The sequence below is a fragment of the Leuresthes tenuis genome, unplaced genomic scaffold, assembly GCF_036924035.1.
Source record: "Leuresthes tenuis unplaced genomic scaffold, fLeuTen1.0.hap1 SCAF_7, whole genome shotgun sequence".
NCBI lineage: Eukaryota > Metazoa > Chordata > Actinopteri > Atheriniformes > Atherinopsidae > Leuresthes > Leuresthes tenuis.
This window is the reverse complement of record NW_027325361.1, coordinates 4,101,295-4,119,474: the sequence shown is the minus strand read 5'-3', so window position 1 is coordinate 4,119,474 and position 18,180 is coordinate 4,101,295. Positions and strand designations below refer to the sequence as shown.

The 18,180-nt window shown below is 42.6% G+C and overlaps 1 protein-coding gene across 1 annotated transcript in view; it reads right to left on the bottom strand.

Moving 5' to 3' along the window:
• LOC140311549 (1-phosphatidylinositol 4,5-bisphosphate phosphodiesterase gamma-1-like) overlaps window positions 1-17,694 on the bottom strand; it is a 34,489-nt gene extending 16,795 nt beyond the window's left edge. Inside the window, exons 1-4 of the mRNA XM_072388942.1 lie at window positions 16,445-17,694; window positions 6,483-6,632; window positions 4,283-4,376; window positions 1,324-1,371 (exon numbers count right to left, since the gene is read on the bottom strand). Of these exons, the coding sequence (XP_072245043.1) occupies window positions 1,324-1,371; window positions 4,283-4,376; window positions 6,483-6,632; window positions 16,445-16,706 (554 nt within the window). The 5' untranslated portion in view covers window positions 16,707-17,694. The remainder of the gene's footprint in view (window positions 1-1,323; window positions 1,372-4,282; window positions 4,377-6,482; window positions 6,633-16,444) is intronic.
• Window positions 17,695-18,180: the final 486 nt, after the last annotated feature.

Sequence of the window (18,180 nt, the reverse complement as noted above, 5' to 3'; positions counted from 1 at the left end):
GTCTTCAAAAGTAACGGTTTCCTGTTGTGTGAATGTTACATCCAGGAGCTCTTCTGTTGTTGCTTGTAGGGCTTCATTTTCCCACACTTTTTTTTTTTTTGAGAATGCTCACGGATGTTCTGGACAGGATTTGTCGGGACAATTTGTTTTGGATTGTTGGAAGAATAAATATAATTGGCACTGACATAAAGCAAGAAAGTTTGTCTGCTCCTATGTTGATAAAGGTATTAAATATTCCTTTAAGGTGCATTTAAAATATAATGAAAGATAAAAGAAGATTGTGAGTTAACTAAGGTCATTCATGTGTTTAACTGTGAGTTAACTATGGACAATGATTGATATGGATGCGATTAATCATGAGTTAAATATGCAAAGTTAACTATGAACGAACTATGTGATTAACCACGAGTTAACTATGGACAACCATGCTATTAACTGTAACAACACTGGACAATAATGCAATTAATCATGAGTTAACTATGGACAAACATACAAATAATCATGAATTAAATATGCACAGTTAACTATGAACAAACTATGTGATTAATCACGAGTTAACTATGGACTATCATGTGATTAACAGTGATTAAATATTTTAAGCAATTGAAATATATCTTTTCTATGTGCATCCTATGTGCCGTCAGGCCGATTGTAATCAAGCTGAATCAGAAAAGGACAAGTGGACAAGTTTTAAAGCCTTTGTTGGGAACAAAGTTGAGGACATTTTCGAGTTAATATCGTGTTGGATGGACTGGCTGCCTGGGATGACCTTTAGCTCAGTCTTGGAGAGGTTTAGTTAGAGTGGTGTCAGAAAGAAAGGCTGAAAACGGGTCCCAGTTCGTTGTGGAGAAGCAATCAGACATTTTTCTTTACCATGACAACTTGAACAAATGACCAGTCAGGAATGTTTCAAAACAAGTGTCTGCCATATCTGAGATCTATCTCAGAGAATACAGAGAGTCGGATGGAAAGGACTTACAAGTCACAAGCTGAAGAGAGATCTAACAGTTGAGCTGTCACTGTGGAGTCCACTCTTAAAGCTGGACTGATTTGGATAGAAAAGATAGTTCAATGAGGGTAAATCAAAGACTCGTTTAGATAACCGAGTTCTCAACTTGACCAGAGTTCAGACAGAGTAGGCTTTTTAAGCAGAAATGTTGGGAACCGAGTCCAACAGACATAAAGAAGTACTGCTGCATGTCAGGAGTGCTCAGAGTGACGGAGGATTGAGTAACAAGGTTGGAGAAAAAGTTTCTGAGAGTCGGTTGTGGTGCTGATCGGGCTGTAAAAAGCAGTTATGGATGTTTGTGGTGTGTCACCCACCTGCCCTCGTGAGTCCTGTCCATGATTTCAAACTGTTTCCTGAGCCACCTGCAGAGGGAGAGGATGTTAAAAGAAGTAAACGAGTGACTGCTCACAGCTGAAAGGCTCTGCTGGAAACAGATTAGAAGACATTTCAGAAACTAAAGCAGAACATGAAGTGTAACCAAAGTTCTCAGCATTTACAAATAATGACTCTTTTTTTGTTTACTGCTTAAAACTTTAGGGTGTAAGCAACAAAATGACAAAATCCTCAATAAAGCCGGCAAGAAATAAGTCAATCTTTCACAGAAGAAAAAAGCATCTTCTAATATACTGAAGCTGTTGACTTTGTTGGCTGAAATCACAACTTTTAGGCTGTTTTCTGAGACAGAATCTCAGTAAACTCAAATGCTTTTTTTCCCAACATTATGTTAAGAATGTTAAGCTCTTGACAAACACAACTAGCTTCTGTTAGTTTTCAGCTAATAGCTCTTTGGGAATTACCTTGTTGCTGCAGAAATCCTATTTTCTGTCTGTCAAACTGTGTTATCTTTGCTGTTTTTCATAGATGCAACTAAAGAAATGGGAACAAATGATGTGTCTCTGTGACAGGCTGCTGCTAATAAAGTGTCTAAAGATCCAATTTAAAATGGCTTCTTTGCTAAGTTGTCTGTTCTGTGTCGACACAACACTGGTTCATCCCTTGAGTTAGGAGCCTTTTTCCTGGACTGAAAATGAGTGAAAAAGCAGCCAAAGTCCAAAGGAAACCTGGAGAACTATTGTTTGAGATCACTTTAAAAGATTACAAGAAAGTCTGGAAAATATAAAGGACTTTTGTACACCTGTGCAAAGCACTTTAGTATTAAATCTGCATTTTTAATTCAAGTGTCCTGAATCACTGATGAATATCTGGTATTCATGAGAAACCAAACCCCTGGAAAATTGGTGGGAAATTTAGTGACATTAGACTAATAAGCCTCCACTTTATGACTGGACAGCACCCAAAGTCAACCCAAGGTTGACTGTTGTAAAGACATGTGGTGAATCGTTAATGGAAAATGGCAAAAACAGTACACACACACACTGGAAGGCCACACTATTTAATCACAGTAGACCAATTAGGATGTAACTAATCTCACTGGAAACACCCACAAACAGGCCTGAGTCCTAAAAGAGTTCAGATTTCTTTTCACAGAACGTGAGCAGCTTTATTTGAAATGATAGAGTCTGAATAAAACCCGTCTGTTCTTTTAACATTCAGCAAAAACGACCTCCGGTTCAGTTGATGAAGCCTCTCCCCCGACGGTTTACACAACTTCGTAAACAGACAGAATTAGCCATTTCATTTCCTCCGACCATTCTCACATTCTGGCTGCAACAAACCTGTCTTTCTCCTTCACAACCTCGCTGTGTTCTGCTGTTTTCACCACAGAAGCCAAAAACAGCCTCCGCACGTTCATCTGCAGTAAATATTTTCATCCCAAAACAAATATTTTTTCTCTCCTCCGACTCCTCGCCCAGATCGCCACTTCTCTTCAGCAGCCAGATGTTCGTCTGTGAGTGCAGTCACACGTGTCACGCCACTGCGCCGTGTTCAGACTCACCTTTCAACTTTTAACTGGCTGATTTATTGGATTTATTAATGCTTTATTTTTAAAGTTGCTATATAAATAATCATCACAACTATAAGTGCTGTAATAGCTGTCTAACATCTGGGTGGGCTGCATTAAAGGACCATGTGAGTTGTCTGTATTTATACCCTGAGGGTGGCTCAGGTGACACATGAGACGGCTAAAAATATGTTTTGCCAAAATGATCTTTATTGGGATGTCAATGAAGCCTTCAGATGGGAAGCCATTCATGCTCGTTGTCCAACATCTTTCTGTCCAGCCTTCCATGTAAATAAAGAAAACCTCTCGAGTCACAGAGGGGATGTGAGGCAGAGATAACAAGGAGAACAATAGTCAAACCACACCTCAACTATATGAGGATATGCTTTCAACTAAAATATTTTCCTTTCAGTTTTGAGTTAATTCAATCAAACTGTATTAAAAACATATGTGAAGTTTGACTTCTCCTGACATTTAACTGAAGATGGATGCTGGTCCCCGAGCCTCTGTATCCTCATCACCTGAGACCAGCTTTAGCTTTCATCACTATGGCAACATTTTGATGAGCGTATGCAGCGCTGCATAGTCAGACCACTGTGGAAAAGTCTAGTTCAGAACATCTCAAAGATTATCAACAGAGTTAAGGTCTGGACTGGAAAGAGCTGGTTGAACAGTATATTCAGGTAGTCAGCTGACATTACCACTGCTTTAGGGTCCAAACTTTGAGCTCTCTCAAATTATGATTATCCTCACTTATAAGTGATTTTCTTTAGGCTACACAGCTCGAGTTACTTCCACATTGTGCAGAAATGCTCTTACTATCACTATGAAACACAAAAACTGTCTCCCGACCACATTTCTTCCTCAAAGATGATGGTTCACCACTATCCTTGGAGGGTTTCCAGGTTGTGTTGGACAGTTCTTAACTCAGTACTTTTCCAAAAGGAGGCTCTTTGTTAAATCCAGGTGGAGTTTATTTTTGCAGATGCATGTTAAACAGCTCAAGATGCTCTTATCTGGGATTCTTAGGAGCTGTAACGCTCTGTTGGGATTTTCAAAGGGTGCTGTGGAGCCATTATTGCCACATCAATGTGCTAAAACAAACTGTTTTTGAGTAGTGGTTTAATTTTGTGGATTAAAAAATAAATTATTCAGTGTTATAAGAGTCTTACACACCCTCTAATGCTCAGGTGCTGATCAGAAATCATGAAGAAGATCAGCGATTTGTCCCTTTGGGATAAACCTACAGGGATCCTGTGATCAGACCTCAGTCTGTCTGATAAAAGACGGATTCACCTCTTCGATCCTCGAGCAGGAATAATCAGAGTCTCACTAAGGATTCAGGACAGGATCTGTTCGGGTAACCACACCTGTCTATCTGCTGCGGCGCCGGCGCTCTCTGGGTGTCGATCATCAGCCAGTTGAGTCCCGTGATCCACATGTTGACCTCCTCTTCACTAAAGGCTGCAAAAGCACAGACACAGAAACAAAAGTTTTGTTCCAAGTTGCACTGAGATCGTTTTATCTTAAAATGAACTACATCCTCATCAGAAGTGTCTGGGTGATAGTTTGAGGAGATAAAAATGAGCTCATCTTGTTCTTTATTACCAGAAACACACATTCTGCTGTTTACACTCGCCCAGATGACCAAATGTAGATCAATCCGCCTGAGAAAATAGTCCCCAGGAAACACACTATTTGCTCTGGTCTAACAACAACAGTGTCCCGCTGTGACTTTACTGAAACCTGATATCTTTTTCAGATTTAGGTCCTCAGTGGGCCTCATTTGGCCCAGATGAGTTACCTCCTGTAAGTTGGGCTCACAGAACATTCGCTATAAATCTATACAACATGTCTTTTTGTTCTTCTATGTGAAAGCATAACTTGTCTTTGTTTTATTTATTCAAGTTTCTTTAACTTTTAAAGTTAATACACGAGGCTGCAATTGTACATTTAAACCAGTAAAGCTGCAGATTCACCAAACGGACCAAAGCCTCGTAGACCAAGTTCCTTTTTTTGCCCACAAGCTTGTTTGCAGCATTCCTTTGTAGTCAATTCTTTCAAATCTATTTAAGGTCACAGAAAAGCACAGAGTGGCTGCTTAAAACATGAAGGGAAACTTTTATACTGTATGTAAAGTTGTTTTTCTGTTTATTCTGAGTCACATATGGAAATGTCCACAACAAAACGGTGTCAGAAGTGCGATTCCATGTGTGATCCGCCCGTCACGGCGGGAATGTCCCAGACTGATCCTCCTAAACTGAGATCATCATGATAACCTCAACATTAACGATAAGACTTACATTTAAATCTCTGAGAAATAACGAAACGTTGTGCATCTCTCATTCCATGTGTGGAGTATATGAACTTGGTTTCATGACAGGAGTCAACCCCAACTTCAGTCTCCTCAGATTTACAGCCAACAAAGCAGGAGAAATGTTGGCGATCGTATTCTTTCCATGATCATAAACCTGCACATCGGCGACCTCACCGACAGATCCAAGCGAAGCGAACGGGACTCAACCGGAGATCTGATCAGTTGTTACTTACTGATAGCAACAACGAAGCTAACTCTGCATCCATCTGTTCAGTTTTTACTCTGAGCTATCCTGCACTGAAACCACAGCAGAAACTCAAACACTTTATCGCTTTGTCTCTTTTAAGACAAAATGTGTGGATGACTTGGTGCCAGGCTCGAAACCAAAGGTTGGATCTCAGCTCCCAGCCGCTGCTGGGCAGTTTCAGGCATAACAAGTTAATCAGAAACAAGTCAGAGGCTCAAACCTTTAAGAATCAGACACTTCTCCAGTGCTGCTTTAACTCCTGTCGCTTTAAGGTACGTTTTCTCTTGTAAGTCAGCTGGTTTGCCAGCGATGGCGCAACTCATTCTTATTTTGGGGCATGCAAAGCTACCCACCAGACAACCAGAAGGAATGACATTTCATGGTGACGTCATCAAAGTAAAGGACAAAAAGAAGAGCAAACGAGATGGTTCAAGCAGTCCTTTCTGTGGAAATGAAGGTGTTTCTGCAGGTTTAATTAGTAAACAGTTGGTTAGGCTTAGCCCACATTAACACTTGTGTTTTATCTGATCAACAGTGGAAAAACATGTTGATTTTCATATAAAAGCAGAAACATTTAGTTACAGGCAGACTTTTTGCATTTTTTTTCTTTAAAAAATATTTTTTTCAACTTTTTGATTAATAATAATTAAAGTCAACTAAAAATTTCAGCTTTTGATTACGGGTTGTTTTCTGGGTAAATAATGGAACTTCTGGGGATAATGAGGAACAGAAGGAGCCCCTCAGAGGGTTAATTCAGCTGTGAGATCATGGTGGGGAACATACTGTTGGTTTTGGTCTTTTTGTTGGATTTGTACAATAAGAAAAATATACGGTGAAGCACACGTGATCCTTTAAGGGAATTAGGTTGAGAAATAAACAGAGAGTACGAGAACAAATAAAAAGAGGGATGTTCTGTGACCTTTAACCTTTAATTATGTGGCAAGTAGAAGCGTTAGGACATGGAAAAGTGTCTGTGACAACACAAAAGCGCCACACACACACTGACCTGCCACACTCAGAGTCCGGAGGCGAAACTCCAGGCCGTAGAGCACGATGAAGCAGTGGGCGGAGTCCACTTTACGAGCCTCCTCCGGGTAGCGCTCGAAATCACGGGAGCCCTTCCCCAACCGCAGCTCCCGGATCTCTCGTATGTCGACTGGAGGGAGGGAGGAAGGAAGGAAGGATAGAGTTGCATGAACACAAATATGCGAAACCATAAATCCCATTTTGGCACGTTGTTCATTTCCCTGCCAAACACCCAGAAATCTGCTGCTGGAGAGCTGAACAAATGCTCACTGTGTGTGCAGGAGCCCAAAAACAGACACATAAACTCAGCTGTCAGCTGCAGGACGCTCGAGGCGTCTGCAGACGTTCTGAACTGCAGGAACACTTAAGTTCACAGTGACATCTTTAATGGAATAAGTCCTTTTAAAAGGATAAAACAACTGAATATGGTCATCATGAGCTTAGAGTGGTGCAATAAATGATAAATACAATCCAATAAACTTTATCAGATCTGAATCCTCACCCTCCGTAAATATAAATTAGAAACCACACAGTCAAACGAAGCTGAGGATATAAGGGACATTTGCCTTTTTCTTCTACTATCAATCTACAAGGAAGGAGAAATATTGGGAATTATTTATCATCATGAACGCACTTTTACAGAGATCTAGGGCACATGTACAGTTGTCATTACTTTAAAATGTTGTCAACCTTTTACTTGTTAAATTAAAACTCCAAGTGTAGAAAAAAGTTTTGTTTTTTTTAAATCAATCATTGTATTATCTGCCAGCTAACTTTATCACCTGTGGCGTCTCCCATTAACAATATTTTAACTCCTTTCTGTAGCTTCTTCCGCAAACTGTAATGTGTCCATCCTGTTTCTGTGGCTAACTAGCGGTTAGCATGTAGCAGTGTAGCCTGTATTTCTGTTCATGAAGTCTTCTGTGGAAAATAGTCTCTGACAGAGACACACCTGCCTCCTGAAGACTGGTTCTGATCTGTTGGACGAGCCTTTGAGGATTTTTCTTTACCACAGTGAGGATTCTTCTGTCTTCCTTGGCCTACCAGTGCATCCTTTCCTCTTTATGGTCTTCCAGATAGCTTATTTTGGTAATCCTAAGGTTTGGCTGATATCTCTGATGGTTTTATTCTTATTTTTCAGCCTCCTTGACTTTCATTGAAACAGTTAGACACACCTGAGTAACCACAAACACCTGGGGAGCCAACTGTCCCAGACACTATGGAGCCCTGAAGTGAGGGGGGCTGTGTATAAAAAGTGTTGTAATTTCTACATGGTGGAACTGAAATGTATGAAACCTACTTCAAATTAAAGTCTGAGTTGTTTGATTTAGAATTTTACTCTGAGGAGTAGAGGGGGAACTCTAAGAAAGATTGAACTATAAAAAATGTTGAGAATCACTGCATTACCTACATCGAATTATGCCAACAGCTTCAGAAATTCAGGCTTGAATAATGAAAACTTCTAGTGTATATTAATACAGCTGAATTCCCGATAAAACTGCTCTCATTCACATGTTTCTGTTTCCTTTGTCAGAAGGCTGCATGCATCAGAAACTGGGACTGAAAATCAGCCCATTAAGACTACGTGTTAACCGGCCGCCATGAAAAAGCATTTCCAGACTGTCGCTCTGCTCTAATAATATCCTGATATTGTAACCGCAGCCTCATTTGACACAAATCACCATCCAAGTGACTTATAAAGACGTGTATGTTGTGGATTCAGCTTTACTTTCATGTACCGTGATCTCCAACAGGAAAAGTTAGAAGCAGCAGAACAATTTTAACGGTTCGAACACAGGGTTTGAACCGTTAACACGGTCCAAAGCATCATAGTGTCGGAATTCAGCTCCCATGCATGTATACTGAGGCAAGAACAGCTGTGCATGTAACCAAGCTCAGTGTTAACTCGCTAAGCTGCTACTCCTTTGAGGGAGCCTTTTCAACAACGTCATCCTGCAGGTGGATATTCACTAACTTTTGCTCAACAACGGCCAAAGAAAGTTTCTTTATTTTCAGCTTTTTCATAAACCCAAATGAAGAAAAAGAAAGTCTCTTCCTGCCTCAGAAGGGTTAATGGACTCCGCTGGGTAACCACAGAATGTGATGTAAACTCTGGACTCTACTTTGACACTTGCAGCGGTCGACACACCCACAGAGAAAACTCTGGCTTATTGACTTAGCAGATGTCCTGTGCAAACACACACAAGCATTCACTCATAGATACTTCCAGTCCAGACACAGACCTACTGTGACACACATGCGTGAACTGAATGTCTATTTTATAACCCTGGACACCATTTTCCACCGCAGAGGAGCTTCTTAAAAATAACTGGGGCAGTCAGTTATTTCACATTAAAAGTCCCAACTTGGACAAAGTTATCTGTCCAAAAGATGGACAACAGTGGACACACACACACACACGCACAAGGTGATGAAAACTATATCGAGCCACCCTCAGCAGGTTGTAAATTATCCTGAATCAAAGAGCCATGAGGAGAATCTGGTTCTGATCTGAGGGTCCTGCATGTGCAGATGGCAGATAGAGGGTCTGGCATGAGATTAAGAGAAAAGTCATCTTTGAACACATGGAAACATGTCTGAACTTCAATGAGAGGGTTCTGCAAAACAGCACAACACAAGAGCAGCTAATAAAGCATCTAAAGATAAGAGCAAACTTTGTGACAGCAGGAGGAATTCATCAGCCTTGTTTATCATCCAGTATTTCAAGTTAATCATCGAGACAGTGGCCACAATAAGCTGAGTTAATAAATAGTGATAACTTTCTGTCTATTTTGGTCTTTTGGCAGCAACAAAACATCATCCTTCTACCCTAAAAACGTAGCAGATGCATCCAGAGCAGTTAAATCTGATACAGAGACAAAACAGATGAAGGCAGTCACGCAGCGTTTTATTCTTTTTGTTCAACCAAACTGAGAGAAAGCACAATGCAAAAACTAGGCTTTGCAAGGTTTTATACTCACGGTTACTCAAAGAGAAGCAAGGAAATTGACTCTGGTTGCTTGGTAAAATGAATCATAGGACTCAAATTTAATAAAACATCTGCTTGATTGATTCCCGCAAATGATTTATCAGTTAAATTAAGGCTCTAAAAAGACAAACTTTAACAAGTTTTCAACTTGCACTGCTTAATCAAGTCAAAATTTTAATTTGTCCAAAACCTGCAGAACTACTTCCATTTGTTCCTGCCATCAGTTCGATACCCGTCAATCTTTAATGGGGTGTCACAAAGATATATGGCGCTCCCATAACTTCTCATGGTTTACTGTTCAGTATCGTCTGTTTGACGTCTAACAAATACCTCGTTCAACTCTGTGCATGAACATTAAGCAAGTTTACATGAAACTACACAAAAAAAAGACCTATTGTTAGTCCGACCGAAACCAGATCTTTAAAATATTAAACGTCTTAGTCCGACCGAAATCATACAAAATAGTCCAGTCTTAAAAACAGCCCAACACATCCAGATAAAGCAGTTAAAACAGTAAAGTGTACGTTAATATTGATACAGCTGATACAGACAGCAGCCTTTATCCTGGTCCAGGCTGTAACATGGTTGTAAAAAGGATCCACGACTGCTTCAGTGTGGATGCTAACTTTGATGAGCAGAAAGGGACAAAAGCATAAGACACTGAGCAGCTCGACAGCCAGCCGTCTCCCTTAACCCGGTGCTGGACTGAACGACAGCTCCTGAACGCAGCTGTGTGCACTGCTGACCTGGAAACACCAGCCGCTGATAATTGCTGTGTGCTTCCAGTGAAACAAACTGTTCCTGGTACAGCTGGTGACATCACTCCCTGCCAAATGGCACAGGCAGTTTACAGCAAGTCCAAGAAATGTGAAGGACGGGCTACAGCAGGAGATTCCGACTGAAAGCCTGAAAGGAGGGCTGGTTCTGGACCGGGATCAGTGTCTGCAAGCTTTCACAAAACATTCTGAACTTTTAGACTCATTCTTTTTGGGTTTTTTAAAATGCACCTTTGAATGCATTTTAAAGTTTTTACCCCTTCCACTCCTACCAGCAAACTGAACCCTGTTAAAACAGTTAGTGAGTAGGAGTTGTTGATTGCCATCACACCTAATCTCCCCTCCAACTACCAGCACTGGACGCCGACTGGTCTGAACTTTCAGCATGGAGCTTGGAAAGATGGATTCTTACAAATTTTCAAATCTCATGAGACTCCAGCTGCTTCAAAGCCAAGAGGAGACACAAATCAAGTAAAAGTCTCAGCAGAAGAGGGAGTTTCTCAACTGTCTGTGGTTGTCTGGCAGCCAGTGAGTGTTACAAAGCAATACACGATGTTTGGGGCTATGCTTTGGGTTAGACTGCAGATATTGATAAAGGTTAAGCAGTTCAAAGGGCTCCTATAATGTGATCTGCCAACCTGTTTTCATTCCCAGAACATGAAATACTGTCCTGTCAAAGCCCTCTTTTGTCAACAAGACGCTTTTTTGCTGACAGCAAACAGAAAAAAAAAATAAAAATCAATCTGAAGTGTTTACTTAAGAAGAAGTGACAATGTCCTCATAACGCAGACAGAGGATGGCAGCTGGAAAACAGGACCCACTGTTTTCAGTCATTTAGGGTCTGGTTGAATGGCCTATTTTGCTTATGAACCTTCATGAGTGAAATGACTTGGAAGTGTCTAAGTGGCAGCCATGATGAGAGCTGTTTAACTTCTTTAAATACAAAGCGAAGGAGCTCCAATTCTTCCTTAATTTTCTACCTTCAGCAGATAAAACACAGGACCATCCTTTAATAGTAACCAGAGATAATTCTGTCTCACAGTTGCTTGCGGCCCCAGCTTTTACAGGCATTACAACTACTTGGTTAGGTTTAGGAAAAGACTGTGGATTCAAAATACCTTGCTTCATCATCTTAATCCAGCAAGTATCAAACTCATACAAACTCTTATTCATACGAAGCCAATCTGCTGTCCAGAGCATGCAAGAGACGACAGTGGAAAGAAAAAATCCTTTTGAACAGGAAGAAACTTCCATGAGAACCAGAACCAGGAAGAGAAACCATCTGCCTCAACTGGGCACACGGAGAGTTGAGCATCAAATCGGAAGGGAAACAATGACAAAAGTTTTCTGCTCGCTTTTGCCATCTTAAATAAGGTGAAGCACATAAGATTGAGAGGAAACACCCCTTGCAAACCCTTCTGATAGAACAAACACGTCACTCAAATGATTAACTACGCGAACAATCAGCTGTTTCTGCTTCTGGAGAAGAAACATGGACAAAACATGAGAGACTAATCTGTTTAAATTCATTAAAATCACAAAATATGCCATGAGAGTGAGATCAGGACCTCTGAGCCAAGTTTCATGGAAGAGGACGGAAAGCTTTGAAGAATGAGTAGTTTGAAATTAAGAGGAAAATGGCGTCAATTGGCAGCAATATTCCCTGTGCATCCATCTGATAGCTATTTTAAAACCCATAAAAAAAACTATTTTCAACAACAGTTACTCAATATTTAGACAAGCTTAACCAAGCTCTCATTAATCCTAATTGTGCCTTAAATTACTCCTTGTTGGGTCAAACCACTCAGAGGGTCTGAGGCAGCTGGTGCCTCATTTGTGGTCGATGTCTGCGTTTCCTGCAGAAGATACTGAGCTTTTGTTTTCAGTCCTTTAATCTGAGACAGGAAGTGAGACACTCCCTGATAACCCAGCACTTCCCGTGCCTCAGGATTTCATACCTCCACTGTTTGCCAAAGTGCTCATCTCATAAAGAAAAACAGAATCCAAGCATGTGCGTGCAGGGATAAACTATTTTAAAGCAACAGCAGAAAAAAAAGTAGCAGGCAACAAAAACAAAAGACGGAAAAGCAGCAGCGCGGGGGGGGGGGGGGGGGGGGGGGGGGGGGGGGGGTGAGGAGACAGAGACGAGGTCAGTCCCATTAATATGAATAAACGACCTTGAATCTCAAAATGAAAGTGAAGGAAAACAGAGAGAATGAGATGGGAGGTCCGGGAAATCTGTAAATGAGATGGCTGTTTAGGTGAATGTGTGGGAGCAGGAAGATGAGAGAGGACGGCTGGAGGAGGAAAACGGAGAGATGATGGAGCAGGAGGAAGAAAAGGGGGAGTTGAGAGATAGAGCTGTGGGAGATAAAGTGAAGGAGAGACACGCTGAATTCCAGGAATCTGCTGGAGGCTTCGTCCGGTGGGAGGTTGTTTGTAAAGGGGCGTTTTGTGGGTTATGAAAGCATGTGTGTGTTTCTGTAAAAGCATCGTGTTCACCAGTTTGGGAATGCGAAGATGGCTGAGCTGAGAAGGTGTTTGCTGTGGTTTAACTCAGACTCATTTGAAAGCCCCCCCCCCCCCCCGGATCAGCAAAAGGCCCCATTTAATAATTGACGAGGCTCCTTAAAAACAACACCTACAGCTGCGTTTGGTCTTCATACACAAGTGGGGAAGAGGAAACTGCAGCATCACCAGGAACACAAACAGACAAAACCTGAAATGTCTCCGGCTTCCATTCACTAATGAAGCATATCTGGAGTAATCTTTTACAAATCTGCAGAAAAAAACATGTAATAGACACATTTTCAAAGATGTCGACAGAGTGTGGCAGTACAGCCTGAGTTGCTATCTGTAAAAATGTAAAAGTTCCTCTGGATACGTTTTATTCAGACCATTTAGAGCCTTAAAAAAATCACCCTGTCACAAAGAGGAAGTCAAAGGACTGATTATATGAAGCCAACACGTTTAAGAGTTTAAAGAAAACAGGAGAGGGTGCAGGACAAAGCCATGAGGAACACCATTTCTCCAAAATAATTGAGAAAATCTATGAAATAAGTAGTTGTCCTAACTAAAATCATGATCAAGCCTAGCGTACAGAGGAGACAGGGTCTTTGCTGTTGTGGCCCCAAAGCAATGGAACCAACTGCCAATACGTGTTCGACAGGCTCCAACACTTCGTAATTTGGGTCTGTGGTTCGCCTCATATGTATCTGAACAATCATTTTCTGTGGCTGCTTCTAAGTAAAACTCCTCTTCCACTTCTCTTGCGTTGCGTACGGTGTGCCACAAGGTTCTGCTTTGGGGCCTTGATTGTTTCTGTTAGATCTGCTCCCTCTCCAGCACATTTTGAGGTCCTATCGCTGCTATGCAGATGACATTCAGCCGTATATCTCTTTCAAGTTGTTTCTATGCTACAGATCCTTTATAGGTGCTTACACTCTAATCAAAGTTGGATGGCTAACAACAAACAGAAGTCCTTGTTTGAGCCCTCGACAGATTTGTGTCTAAGGTCATAGAAACTCTTGCTTCTTTCGCCTCAGCTTTCACTTTGGATGCTCATGTCAAATCTCTGGTTCGCTCACTCTGAACTGGAAATTGCTATTCATACATTTATTTCATCACGTCTGGATTATTGTGATTCTTTGTAAAACTCCCTGGAACATCTGCAGGCTCTGTACAGTCCTGTAAGTGCTCACATGTCACATTTGCAGTACATTCAAACGTCCCTCGCAGGTCCTTGCAGTCATTTGATCAGGACCTGCTGTCTGTGCATCAGACGGGGCTGAGAACTAAAGGAGACAGAGCTTTTGCAACAGTGGCAACACTGATCTCTTTTTAAAAAACAGCTAAAAATTCATCTTTTTAAGCTTGCTTTTGGTTAAATTTGGTTTGTTCTGTCACTTTATTGTGAAGCACTTGGTGATATTTACCTTGAAAGGTGCTTACTTACTAAATCAAAGTAAATCTACTAAATCCAGCTTCTGGATGGGACACGATCAGTGCAAACAACAATGTGAGTCCAAGATAGAAACGATGGTGTGTTTGAGAGGGCTTAAAACCTGCTTACAGTCCTCCTTTAATTTCACTCAGCTGTTGTGGCTGCAAGTGTTTCTGATTTTGATTTGTAGTGGGGTCGTAAGGAATAGTTACGAGCAGTCAGTGGCTGTGTTTAAATGGATAATAATCCAGCATCAACCTGATTAAGACCTTACTCTGAATAGGACACTGGCATGTAAACATAAACAGCATTTTCTGATTACCTGAACCCAAATTAAGCCACAGTCAGCGTAAGCAATAACTGATTGAAGCTATGTGGAGTCTCTCCATCTCAGACACATGACTTCTTTGCTTGTTTTTCTATCGACTTTGTACTGAATCACCTGCAAAAAAAGAACTGAGCAAAACTACTTCTGTCTCACAGGGGCCTTTTTTTCCACATCAGGCTCACATAAAGTTAAAAAGACACATGGCAGGCAGAAGGAAACTTTATCATGCCAGTTGTGAATTTTCTAAGTTTTCTCGGTGCTAACACACACTTCAACAAATCCTCCCACGGGCCACAAAATCCAGGGAGCAGATAACAGCCTCCACATCTACATGTGCTGCACCAGCAGCTCGACAGTCGCCTGCTGCTTGCAGTGCAACGCCAGCACTGGACTCCGCTGCTGCCGGTCGGCTCAGCGCACGGACAGTCGTTCAGACAGACAGGAAGCTCAGAGCTGTGAGGATCCGTGTGGCAGCAGCACGCCGCTCTGTCTGGAGAGTTACTGCAAAGCCAAATTGGAGGAAGCAGAGGTCACGGGGTTGTGATCCGTCTGTCCGCTGAGAAGGCCGTGACAGCGCCTCAGCTGTGTGTTTAGGTTGGGATGGGACCAGCCGACCACAGCAAAATATCAACTTTTACAGCAGATGCACGCAGAGGAAGGACAACCCTGGAAATGTGTTGTTTTAGAGGGACAGATCGGCCAAAATACAAAACCAGATATTTTTCCACCAGCTCAAGTTTTACCCAGCTGGGTTTGAAAACCAAATCAATATCTCACCGTGTGTGGAACTTCAGTTCTTCACATGAACGGAGACATAGTTTATTTGACTGTATGTGCATATTTTAAAAGGTTTGCCTCACACAACATGAGATTTTTCTCTGACATTTGCTCTTTTCCCTGCCAATATGTCCCCTCCTCAGGCTCAGCAGGTAGCCAGCAGCTGATTTTACAGAAACGACCTCTTTACAGCGTGAACACACGAGTAGAAAAGTGTTCTGATTCTGTCAGCACGCTCTGTGCCTCTTTAACCCCGGCGGATGTTTCAGCCATTCTGAACCTGCAGTGTAAATGATGCACAGCAGCACTGTCACGTAATGTACAGGAGCTGATTAGTATGTTGGGATTCATACCTAAAGAGTGAGACAATCCACTCCTAAAGACAGATATGCAAGAACCCTCCAACCACCCAAAATCACAAAGTGTTACCTTTTCTCTTTGTAGCCATTATTTGTCTCTTTGAACTCAATTTGTATGTTTTTTACAGGAACTTTGTGTCTTTTTGAAGTCACCATTTGCCTCTTTGTGTCTTTATAATCACTACTTGTCACTTTGGAGTCACAATGTGCCGCACTATTGTCCCTCTGTGTCTCATAGCCACTTTGCTGTCACCGTGTCTCTTAGTTGTGTTGTTGGCTGCTCTGGATTTCTGTCACACGCTCTTTGTATTTGTCTCTGTAGCCATTTCGTGTCTGTGTGTAGCCACTCTGTGGTCATATCGCGCCTCACAGACACTCTGTTTGTGTCACTTTGCAGCACTGTTTCCTCATAGTCAGATTCAATCTTTTAGTTGATCTGAGGTGATATATCTGGATCTTTGTCATGTGTTTGCAAGTCTTTGCTGTCGTTTTGTGTCTCTGTGCTCAGTTTATGGTCATCTGAACATTCATGCTGACAATCATTTACACCAAGAATGAAGGCACAGGACTCAGTGGAGTAAGGAACCGCCATCAAGCCTAAAATGCAGATTCTAATCTGTACAGTCAGTTTGATTTCAAACATAAAAACTGGTTAGGTTGGATATTTCCCATCTGGCATCTCCAGTTTGATTTTCACTTTTAAAACTGGATCTAAAACAAGTCCGGAGCCTCTGTGGCTTTGGAGCCCAGCTCAGGATTAAACTACTCACCTTCTCCCTCTATTTTGTCCGGGTTTCGGCTCCACACTATCTGCCTTGTGTCCTGCCTTATCTGGAATGTTCTCCTCTCAGGCCGCTGGGACTTCTTCTGATAGAAGATGGTCATCACCGTGCCCATCTCCAGGCTGTGGAGGATGCGGGGACCGGCCTCTGTCCAGTCCAGCATCCTGGAGGCCATGACCGGACCAGCGGCACCACAGGCGGCCTCCTCGGCGCAGCCATTGAGGCAGCCACTGAACCTGGCTGCACACATCTTCACTGCATAATTACAAGTGAACCTCGCAGGATTACTAATCTGTTGTGGTTTCTTGAGAAGGATGCTTGTCTGTCAGTCAATGCACAGAGGAACAGGGTAATCCAACATGTCCAAAGCCACGGCTGCCTTTAGGAAATCTGGTTGAGAGTCCAAACTGTGCCACTCAGTGCAGCCAGTGTAATTTAAACAATTTAACAATAAAACACTGGCTAAAAACACATCACTCAGCAGCCGCAGAGCTGAAACCTGAAATGTCTGAGATGTGAATTATGCTCTGGTCCTCTGGAGGGGGAGTGTATCCCTGTGTTATCCTTTCCAGATGCTTCTGGCAGAACACCAGTGAAATCCACTCGGGTGAGCTCTCATCACCGCTGGATTCGGGTTTCCACCCTTTATGCTTTTCTTCGTCCTAAAGTCCACGACAGCTAAAGGGAGCACAGTCCTTCTTGGACCGCCGCGTCGCCGCCTGCTTGCTGCTGAGGCGGTAAACAAGATATCCCCTCCTGGCGTCGGGAGAATGAAGTCAGTGCGAGCGACAAAGACCCCGAGTTATATAACGGAGAATCGGACAAACAACTGGAGGTGGGAGCAGCAGGCCGGCGGAGAGTGGGATGTGCCGCGGCGGGAGGCGGCTTCGGGGAGACGGAGAGACGCGCGGACGGGAGAGCACGAAGCGGCCGCGGCGACAACCGTGTGCGCTCCCATCGGCTGAAGCATTCTGCTGCTCTCCCCTCACAATCTGCTCCTCCTCTCCGAGCACAACACCGCCGACGGGATGAGCCAGTTAGGAGCTGCTTGGAGTAACCGTGCAGAGGCGTTTTAAAGCTCCAGTTCCCCCTCGCCCAGGATCCCCTGTCAGTGCTTGCGCGTCCCCTCCGCTCCAACGCCAGAGGTCTGAGAGGAAATTAGGGCTAGCAGACCGGAAAAGCTTGATCAGATTTTTTTCTTTAGTGTATCAGAGGGAGGATGAGGGGAGTGGAGGGAGAGTGGTTTGAGGGAAAGCCGGGGAAGGAGAGGAGGTGCAGAGCAGAGCGACCTCCGCGGGCCTGCAGGAGATCTGCAGCTCACATGGGGAAGGTTGGCCAGCATTTTTCCTTCCTCTGGGCCGACACGCACCTTCACCTCCGCGGGTGATTGCTCGTGCCAGCAGGTCAAGTGGGGTTCAAATAACAGAGGTCATTCACATGTCAGCCATTTATCGGCTGCTGTGGTTAGTCCTGCTTTTCACATGAAAATGTTTCATTCTCTTTTGCTGCAAAGTTAAATTTACAGGGCGTAAATTAATATTTTATGTCAAATATTAATCAGATTAAGACATAGTTACAGATAATTATTAGATGTAATTCATACCATACAGCAAAAGAAACGGTATAAATTGTGTGGAGACTGAGCTGCACTCAGATTATCATCAAAATCAAACAGTTCAGACGTGATTAAAGTCATTTTCATACATTTCAGTTCCACCATGTAG